Below are 10,373 nucleotides of genomic sequence, written 5' to 3'. Positions count from 1 at the left end.
CAGAGGCTGGAGAAGGGAGCCAGCGGTTCGGGTCCTGGGAAGGGGCAAGTGAGGATTGGGGGTGGGGGGGCGTCTGCCCACGTGCTGGGCGGGGGGACCGGGAAACAATAAGGTCTTTGGTGGTTGCCCAAGATCCACCCCCGGCTTCCCAGTGTGTCCCCTCTGCGGGCTGGATCCGGGTGGCTGCTTGGGGGCGGGGCGGGGGGCCCTGAATGGGCCCCTTGTCTCGGGGCTGGGTGTGGGCCAGGCTCCCCGGGCACACGGTGCCCTTGCCAGGCCTGGCCAGCCGCCGTGGCTCCCACCCCCGGCCAGCTGAGGACGGGCCCTGTGGGTGAGCTGGCCCCTCCCTGGCAGCCTGGGCTCCGGTCCCAGGCGGAAGAGTCAGCAGCAATGGAGAAGGACCCCATCTAGTGGGGAAGAGGCGAGAGCTGCAGCTGTAGCCCCAGGAGGCCCCTAGCCCCGGGATCCCCTGGCCCCAGCAGCCTCCAAGGAGGCTGGCCTGTCTTGGAGTGCCTGACTCTCTGCCTCCTTAGGTTTCCCTAGGTTCATAACCTTGGGCAACTTCTTTGGTTTTTCTTTTTTTTTTTCATTTCTCCTTTCTTTTTTTGAGACAGGGTATTGCTCTGATGCCCAGAGTGCAGCAGCACAATCACAGCTCCCTGCAGCCTCCACATCCCTGGCTCAAGTGATCCTCCCGCCTTGGCCTCCCTGAACTATAGGTGTGCGCCACCACGTTCAGCTAATTTTCTTTATTTTTGTAGAGATGGGGCCTTGCTATGTTGCACAGGTTGGAGTGCAGTGGTGTGATCATAGATCACTGCAGTCTTCAACTCCTGGGCTCAAGTGATCCTCCCACTTCAGCCTCCTAAGTAGCTGGGACTACAGGCATGTGGCACTATGCCCAGCTAGAGACGGAGTTTCGCTCTTGTCACCCAGGCTGGAATGCAGTGGTGAGATCTCAGCTTACTGCAACCTCCACCTCTCAGGTTCAAGCGATTTCCATGCCTCAGCCTCCTGAGTAGCTGGAACTACACGTGTGCACCACCACACCCAGCTAATTTTTTTTTTTTTTCGTATTTTTAGTAGAGAAGGGGTTTCACCACTTTGGTCAGGCTGGTCTCAAACTCCTGAACTCAAGTAATCTGCCTACCTCAGCCTCCCAAAGTGCTGGGATTACAGGCATGAGCCACTGCGCCTGGCCTAAATTTTTTGGTAGAGACCATCTCGCTATATGGCCCAGGCTGATCTCAAACTGCTGGCTTCAAGTAATCCTCCCACCTTGGCGTCCCAAAGTTCTGGGATTACAGGTGTGAGCTACCACACCTGGCTCTCTTAAGTTTTTTCCTTCCTTGCTTCCTTCCTTCCTTCCCTCCTTCCTTCCTTTTTTGTCTTTCTTTTTGGTTTTTTTCTTTCCTTCTTTTCTTTCTTTTGTTCTTTTCCTTCTTTCTTCTTTCTCTCTCTCTTTCTTTCTCTCCTCTCTGTCTCTCTCTCTCTTCCTTCCTCCCTCCTCTCCCTTCCTTCCTTCCTTCCTTTTTTCTTTTTTGAGACAGGGTCTCATTCTGTTGCCCAGGCTGGAGTGCAGTGGCACAATCATGGCTCACTGCAGCCTCCACCTCCTGGGCCCAAGCAATCCTCCTGCCTCAGCCTCCTGAGTAGCTGGGACTGCAGGCACACCCCACCACTCCCAACTGATTTAAACTTTTTTTTTGAAAAATTTAAACATAGTGAGTTGGGGGGGGTCTCACTATGTTGCCCAGGCTGGTCTTCAACTCCTGGCCTCAAGTGATCCTCCTGCCTCAGCCACCCAAAACACTGGGATTACAGGCATGAGCCACCATGCCCGACCCCGTTCAGCTTTCCTGAATTTCAGATTCCTCTTTGGTGAAGTGGCACTAACAATAATACCTATCTTGAAGGGCTGCTGTGAAGGGACTGCAGGACGTGATGCAGGAACAGTGCTTATTAGTTTGTTACGTGTTAGTTTATTTTCCCTGGATCTGAGCGAAGAAGAGCCAGGGTGGAAGAGATGGACTCTGTGGGTCTGGGCAGGGCCTCGGGGGTTGGGGTCAGGGCCAGACAGCCTCACAATGGTCTAGAACTCTCCCTCACTGTAGGTTCTCACCTACTTCAACTCCTCTCCCTGTCCCAGGGAGGGGAGAAAAGGTCTGGGATTCATTGCCAGGAGGGGCTTCCCCCAGGATTTCCTACTTCTTTCTTTACTGCTGTGCTTGAAGCTCACAGGAGACCCCTCAAGAGGTGGTCACTGGCCCACAGCCCACCCCATCCCCCACCCGCCACCCCCACCGTACCAAATGCTAGCTCTGCCCTTTCTTCTGTGTTTTTCCCATCAAGAGAGATGGTTGTGGTCATGAAGTTCTTCCGATGGGTTAGACGGGCTTGGCAAAGGATTATTTCCTGGGTGAGTTTCTGAGACCACTCTGTCCTCATGATGCGCTGGGATGAGGGCATGGGTCGCAGTAGCCCCTTACTGCGTGGGTTCCCTCCCTTCCTGGCCTGTGGCCAAACAAGATGGAGTGGGGAGGAAGGAAAGGACAGCTGGGGAGGGGCTGGAGGAGAAGGAAGAGAGGCCAGGAAACTCACTGCTCCATCCCTTTTGTGCCTTCTTTTCTGTGGATGGTGTTGTCTCTGCCCTGCCCCTCTCTCCTGTCTCTCCTCTCTGTGTCTTGGTTCTCAGGTTTTCTTCTGGAGGCAGAAAATTAAACCAACCATCTCAGGACACCCTGACTCCAAGAAACACTCATTGAAGAAGATGGAGAAGACTCTCCAGGTGGTTGAGACTTTGAGGTTGGTCGAGCTCCCAAAAGAGGCTAAGCCCAAGTTGGGTGAGTCCCCCGAGCTGGCAGATCCCTGCGTGTTGGCCAAGACTACAGAGGAGACCGAGGTGGAGCTGGGCCAACAGGGCCAATCCCTACTGCAGCTGCCGAGGACGGCCGTCAAGTCTGTCTCCACGCTCATGGTCTCTGCCCTGCAGAGTGGCTGGCAGATGTGCAGCTGGAAGGTCAGCACCATCCTAACACCCCCTCCCTCTTTCCCCAGCCCCCAGTGACTCACCCCTCCCTCTGATTACTTGTTCAACAATTGTTTCCTGGCCTGGTGCAGTGACTCAAGCCTGTAATCCCAGCACTTTGGGAGGCTGAGATGGGAGGATCACTTGAGCTCAGGAATTCGAGACCAGCCTGGGCAACATAGCAAGACCCTGTCTCTTAAAATATCTTTTTCTTTTTCTTTTTCTTCCTTTCTTTTTTTTTTTTCTCCCTGAGACAGAGTCTCCCTCTGTCGCCCAGGCTGGAGTGCAGTAGTGTGATCTCGGCTCACTGCAACCTCCACCTCCCCAGTTTAAGCTATTCTCCTGGCTCAGCCTCCCGAGTAGCTGGGGACTACAGACTCCCACACCTGGCTAATTTTTGCATTTTTAGTAGAGACAGGGTTTCACCACAAGGCCAAGCTGGTCTTGAACTCCTGGCCTCAAGTGATCCACCTGCCTCAGCCTCCCAAAGTGCTGGGATTACAGGCAGGAGCCACCATGCCCAGCAAATGTTTTCTTTCTTAGCCAGGCAGGAGTTCAAGGCCAGCCTGGGCAACAAAGCGAGACCCCATTTCTACAAAAAAGTTAAAAATTAGCCAGGCTTAGTGGTGCCTGTAGTTCCAGCTACTTGGGAGGCTGAGGCAGAAGGATCACATGAGCCCAGGAGTTCAAGGCTGTAGTGAGCTATGATTGTGCCACTGCACTCCAGCCTGGGCAATAGAGCGAGACTCTGTCTCTTAAAAATATATATATATTTCTGGCCGGGCACGGTGGCTTACGCCTGTAATCCCAGCACTTTGGGAGGCCGAGGCAGGCTGATCACGAGGTCAGGAGATTGAGACCATCCTGGCTAACATGGTGAAACCCCCTCTCTACTAAAAATACAAAAAATTAGCCAGGCAAGGTGGCAGGTGGCTGTAGTCCCAGCTACTCAGGAGGCTGAGGCAGGAGAATGGCATGAACCCGGGAGGCGGAGCTTGCAGTGAGCCGAGATAGCACCACTGCACTCCAGCCTGGGCGACAGAGCGAGACTCCATCTCAAAAAAAATAAATAATAAAAATAAAAAATATTTCCTACGCGTCCACCAAATGCCATGTACTAAAGATACAACAATGAACAAGACTTGCAGACTTGCAGGGCTACAGATGAGATAATAGGCATTGCTAGTTCAGTATCCACACATTGTTGAGTGTGACGTTGTCAAGCGGGCTGTAGGACCCCAGGAGAGAGGCATGTTATCCAAACCTAAGGAGTCAGGTGAGGCCTTTTTTTTTTTTTTTTTTTGAGATGGAGTCTGTCGCCCAGGTTGGAGTGCAGTGGCGGGATCTCGGTTCGCTGCAAGCTCCGCCTCCTGGGTTCACACCGTTCTCCTGCCTCAGCCTCCTGAGTAGCTCGGACTACAGGCACCCGCCACCATGCCCGGCTAAATTTTTTTTGGTATTTTTAGTAGAGGTGGGGTTTCACTGTGTTAACCAGGATGGTCTTGATCTCCTGACCTCGTGATCTGTCCGCCTCGGCCTCCCAAAGTGCTGGGATTACAGGTGTGAGCCACCGCGCCCGGGCAGGCAAGGCCTTCTTAACAGAAGTGAGGGTAAAGCTGAGGCCTGAAGGTGTTAGCTTGGCTTGAAAGGGTTGTTAGGGGAAGGTGGAGGGAGTGGGAGGGGTGTCCAGGGAGTAAGAATGGCAAATGTGTGGCCAGGCACAGTGGATCATGCCTGTAATCCCAACACTTTGGGAGGCCAAGGCAGGAGGATCATTTGAGCTCAGGAGTTCGAGACCAGCCTGGGCAACACGGTGAAACCCTATCTCTACAAAAAATACAAAAATAAGCCAGGAATCGGTGGCTCACAGCTGTAGTCCCAGCTATTCGGGAGGCTGAAGTGGGAAGTCTGCTGGAGTCTGGGAAGCGGAGGCTGCAGTGAGCCGAGATCATGCCACTGAGGCAGGTGGATCACCTGAAGTTAGGACCAGCCTGGCCGACATGGTGAAACGCTGTCTCTACTAAAAACAAAAACAAAAATCAGTGGGGTGTGGTGGTGCACCGCTGTAATCCCAGATACTTGGGAGGCTGAGGCAGGAGAATCGCTTGATCCTGGGAAGCAGTGGTTGCAATGACCCGAGATTCTGCCACTGCACTCCAGCCTGGGCAATACAGTGAGAGTCTGTCTCAAACAAACAGAAAAGAATAGCAGATGTGTGCAGAGCTGGCCCAAGGTGTGTGGGTTGGAGTGGAACGGTCCTGAAGCCTAAAGTCAGCTGGTAGAAGGCAGGGTTGCCAAGTTGTGAGCTTTGGATTGGACCCTTAGAGCAATGGGAGCCCTTGAAGACATTTGAGCAGAGGAGTGACATGATCAAATGTTGATTTTGAAAGCTCACCTGCACTCATATTTGGGTAGGATTGTAAGCTTGTTCAGCCCAGCCTGGGCAACACAGGGAGACCCCATCTCTACAAAAGTAAAAAAATTAGCCAGGCATGATGCATGCCTGTAGTCCCAGCTACTTGGGAGGCTAAGGTGAGAGGACCACTGGGAGGTCAAGGCCACAGTGAGCTATATTCGTGCCACTGCACTCCAACCTGGGTGACAGTGAGACACTCTCAAAAAAAAAAAGGAAAAAAGATAGCACAGCAACTCTGGAAAACAGGATGGTCATTTCTCTCTCTCTCTCTTTTTTTTTTTATGATGGAGTCTCACTCTCTCGCATAGGCTGGAGTGCAGTGGCATGATCTTGTTCACTGCAACCTCTGCCTGCCAGGTTCAAGCAATTATCCTGCCTCAGCCTCCCGAGTAGCTGGGATTACAGGCACTCACCACCATGTCTGACTAACTTTTGTATTTTTAGTAGAGACAGAGTTTCACCATATTGGACCATGCTAGTCTCGAACTCTTGACTTCAGGCGATCCTCCCGCCTCAGACTCCCAAAGTACTGGGATTACAGGCGTGAGCCACAGCGCCTGGCCAAGAGTGGTTATTTCGTATAAAACTAACCACGCAGTTATCATATGACCCAACAGTTGCACTCTTGGGCATTTATCCCAGATAAATAAAATCTTATGTTCACACAAAAATCTAAATGTGAGGCCAGGCGCAGTGGCTCACGCCTGTAATCCTAACACTTTGGGAGGCCGAGGCAGGTGGATCACAAGGTCAGGAGATCAAGACCATCCTGGCTAACACAGTGAAACCCCGTCTGTACTAAAAACACAAAAAATTAGTCGGGCGTGGTGGCGGGCGCCTGTAGTCCCAGCTACTTGGGAGACTGAGGCAGGAGAATGGCGTGAACCTGGGAGGCGGAGCTTGCAGTGAGCCGAGATAGCGCCACTGTACTCCAGCCTGGGTGACAGAGCGAGACTCCATCTAAAAAAAAAAAAATCTAAATGTGGATGTTCACAGCAGCTTGATTTGTAATAGCCAAAATCAACCCATGTCCTTCAGTGGGTGAATGGTTAAACTGTGATACCTTCAAACCCCAGAATACTACTCAGCAATAAGAAGGGACAAACTGGCCAGGGGCAGCGACACACCTGTGATCCTAGCACTTTGAAACACCAGGCGGAAGCATCGCTCGAGCCCAGGGTTTCGAGGCCAGCCTAGACAACATAGTGAGACCCCGTATCTGCAAACAAACAAAACAAACACACAAATAAATAAAATTCTAAAAAGATGGAAAGGACAGGGCCGGGCGTGGTGGCTCATGCCTGTAATCCCAGCACTTTGGGAGGCCAAGGCAGGCATATCACCTGAGATCAGGAGTTCAAGACCAGCCTGGCCAACATGGTGAAACCCCGTATCTACTAAAAATACAAAAAAATTATCTGGGCATGGTGGTGGGCTACTCGGGAGGCTGAGGCAGGAGAATCGCTTGAACCTGGGAGGCAGAGGTTCCAGTGAGCTGAGATCATGCCACTGCACTCCAGCCTGGGCAACAAAAGTGAAACTCTGCCTGAAAAAAAAAGGCCGGGCACGGTGGCTCACACCTGTAATCCCAGCACTTTGGGAGGCCGAGGCAGGCGGATCTCGAGGTCAGGAGATCAAGACCATCCTGACTAACAGGATGAAAGCCCGTCTCTACTAAAAAAATACAAAAAAATTAGCCAGGCGTGGTGGCAGGCGCCTGTAGTCCCAGCTACTCGGGAGGCTGAGGCAGGAGAATGGCGTGAACCCGGGAGGCGGAGCTTGCAGTGAGCCAAGATTGTGCCACTGTACTCCAGCCTGGGTGACAGAGGGAGACTTCGTCTCAAAAAAAAAAAAAAAAAGGGTAAAAAGGACAAACTATTGATACACACAGTAACGTGGGTGTGAATCTCGAGGGAAATTTTTTGTTTTGTTTTGAGACGGAGTTTCACTCTCATTGCCCAGGCTGGAATGCAGTGGTGCGACCTCGGCTCACTGCAACCTCCGCCTCCCAGCTTCAAGCTATTCTCCTGCCTCAGCCTCCCGATTAGATGGGACCACAGGTGCCCACCACCACACCCAGCTAATTTTTTGTATTTTTGGTAGAGATGGGGTTTCACCATGTTAGCCAGGCTGGTCTGGAACTCCTGACTTCAGGTGATCCACCCACCTTGGCCTCCCAAAGAGCTGGGATTATAGGCATGAGCCACTGGGCCCGGCCTCAAGGAAATTATACTGAGTGGAAACAACCAATCCTAAAAGCTTATATTCTGAATGATTCCGTTTATATTATCTACCACTCTTGAAATAACAAAAGTCTAGAAATGGCAAACATATTAGTGGCTCAGTGGTTTCCAGGGGCCACAGAGATAGGGGGAGAAGAGTGTAGTTATTAAAGGACAACATGAGGGACACTTGTGATGATGCAAATGTTCTGTATCTTTTTTTGTTTTGTTTTCGTTTTTTGCTTTCTCCTGTCTGATGGAAATGTTCTGTAGCTTTCTGTTTTGTTTTGTTTTTATGTTTTTGTTTTTTGTTTCTCCTGCCCGATGGAAATGTTCTGTACCTTGACTGTGGTAGTTGGATACATGAACCTGCATACTGGATAAAACTTGGTAAAATTATACACACACACACACACGCACACACACACACGCACACCAGTGAGTACAAGTACAACTGGGGAAATCTACATAAGATCAGTAGATTGGATCAATGTCAATATCCTGACTATGATATAATAGTATAGATTTGCAAGATTTTCCTATGAGGCGAACTCAGTAAAGGGTGCACAGGATCTCTATGATTTCTTCCAATTGCAGGTCAGTCAGTCTACAATGATCTCAAAACAAAACAAAACAAAAAAACAGTTTAGGCCGAGCGTGGCGACTCACGCCTGTAATCTCAGCATTTTGGGAGGCTGAGGCAGGTGGATCACTTGAGCTCAGGAGTTCAAGACCAGCCTGGGCAAAACCCCATTTCTACCAAAAAAAAAAAAAAAATATATATATATATACACACACACACACACACACACACACACACACATACACACACACATACATATATATAAAAGTTAGCCGGGCATGGTGGTGCACGACTGTAGTCCCAGCTACTCAGGAGGCTGAGGTGGGAGCATCACTTGAACTTGGGAGGTGGAGGTTGCAGTGAGCTGAGATTATGCCACTGCACTCCAGCCTGGGTGACAGAGTGAGACCTTGTCTCAAAAAAAAAAAAAAAGGCCAGGCATGGTGGCTCACGCCTGTAATCCCAGCACTTTGGGAGGCCGAGGCCGGCTGATCACTTGAGGTCAGGAGTTTGAGACCAGCCTGGCCAACATGGTGAAACCCCTTCTCTACTAAAACTACAAAAATTAGCTGGGCGTGATAGCAAGCACCTGTAATCCCAGCTACTCAGGAGCCTGAGGCAGAAGAATCGCTTAAACCCAGGAGGTGGAGGATGCAGTGAGCTGAGATCATGCCACTGTACTCCAGCCTGGGTGATAGAGCAAGACTCCATCTCAAAGCAACAACAAAAAAGAAGAATAGAACTGATGGGCCAGGTGTGATGCCTCACGCCTGTAATCCCCAACACTTTGGGAAGCCAAGGCAGGAAGATCTCTTGAGCCCAGGAGTTCGAGACCAGCCTGGGCAACATAGCAAGACCCCCGTCTCATTAAAAAAAAAAAAAAAAAGGATAGAAATGACAAACATCTGATGCAACCTGAGAAGGCTTTCTGGAGGAGGTGATGTATGAGTTGGGCTGATGGGAGAGGTGGAATCAGGGAGCCCTTTGCTGTTTATCTATGGGTCGTTCTAGCGGCAGTTTCTCCCTAGACCCAGCTATTTACGCATGCACATCTTCTCTTTCTCTTACAGTCATCAGTGAGTTCTGCCTCAGTCAGCTCCCAAGTGAGGACGCAGTCACCTTTGAAGACTCCGGAGGCTGAGTTGCTGTGGGAGGTGTACCTGGTGCTGTGGGCCATTCGGAAACACCTGCGCCGGCTGTACCGCAGGCAGGAGAGGCACAGACGGCACCACGTCCGATGCCATGCTGCCCCCCGACCCAACCCGGCTCAGTCCCTGAAACTGGATGCCCAAAGTCCCCTCTAGGGGGAACCCCAGACCCTTAGAGAGTCCTGACCTCACTCTTACCTGGGGTCCCATATCAGCCCCTTCATTCCATGTATTCCAGTTGTAAAACAAGTATCAAAATATTGGGAAATAAATATCAGATAGTTCTGAGTCAGTATGGAGTGTGTTTGTGGATGGTGGGAGGGGATGAGAGGAGTTTGGGTGGGTCAGGGAGAGACCCCTAAGGTGAGAGCCTAAATCCCAGTGGGGGTCACCTGTGGGTCTATTTGGGGGGAAGCATGGTCAGCACGTTTCTGCTCTGGGTCCCACCCCCTTCTTGGGGCCAAAATGCCTGTTTGTAACTCCACCTTTCCTTATAAGGACGGTAACAGCTGCCATTCACCAAGGACCCAGTCCCGTCAGCTGCTGTCCTTAGCAATCCTACAAGAAAGGTATTTAGGGTGGATTACGGGACTTGTCCAAGGCTCAGCAAAGGAGGCCTTGCTGGAAACTGCCAGCTCCCAGGGGTAGCCCACCACCCTGCCTCTCTGGTGCTGAAGGGCTTTGCCATGGGCTTGGCTGTGGAGAGTTGTGCGTCTGCAGACGCACATGGGGGCTGTGGGAGATGCATCCACCTGCTGTGAAGGAACTCCAGCCCCACTGCCTGCTGCCCGTGCCTCACCAAGAGCTGAAACTACACCTCCAGGGGGCTCTACAGGGACCATGCTCACGGCAGGGCCGGGTGAAGGCTGCAGCCTAGGAGCTGGGTGAGGGATTTGGCTTGGCACCGTGGGAATAATGACCTAGAGGGAGGCTGTGGCAATTTGGAAGGAGGTTGGAGGGCAATGGAGACAACAAG

General features: G+C 51.5%; 1 protein-coding gene across 2 annotated transcripts; it reads left to right on the top strand.

The window, feature by feature from the left end:
* On the top strand, positions 1-9,685 carry SPACDR (sperm acrosome developmental regulator). 2 transcript variants are annotated; one of them, XM_008965439.5, is made up of 4 exons: positions 1-2,256; positions 2,353-2,419; positions 2,696-3,019; positions 9,320-9,680. In XM_008965439.5, exons 1-4 carry the CDS (start codon positions 2,027-2,029, stop codon positions 9,551-9,553), a joined length of 855 nt encoding a protein of 284 aa, XP_008963687.2. In that variant the 5' UTR covers positions 1-2,026; the 3' UTR covers positions 9,554-9,680. The 2 variants fall into 2 exon arrangements, with proteins under 2 accessions (XP_008963687.2, XP_034820487.1); XM_034964596.3 differs by having other exon boundaries at positions 1-2,419; positions 9,320-9,685.
* The last annotated feature ends 688 nt before the right edge of the window (positions 9,686-10,373 follow it).

Source organism: Pan paniscus, chromosome 6 (genome assembly GCF_029289425.2).
Source record: "Pan paniscus chromosome 6, NHGRI_mPanPan1-v2.0_pri, whole genome shotgun sequence".
In the NCBI taxonomy this organism is placed as follows: Eukaryota; Metazoa; Chordata; class Mammalia; order Primates; family Hominidae; genus Pan; species Pan paniscus.
The sequence above is the reverse complement of the archived record's forward strand: the minus strand, read 5'-3'. Positions and strand labels throughout refer to the sequence as shown.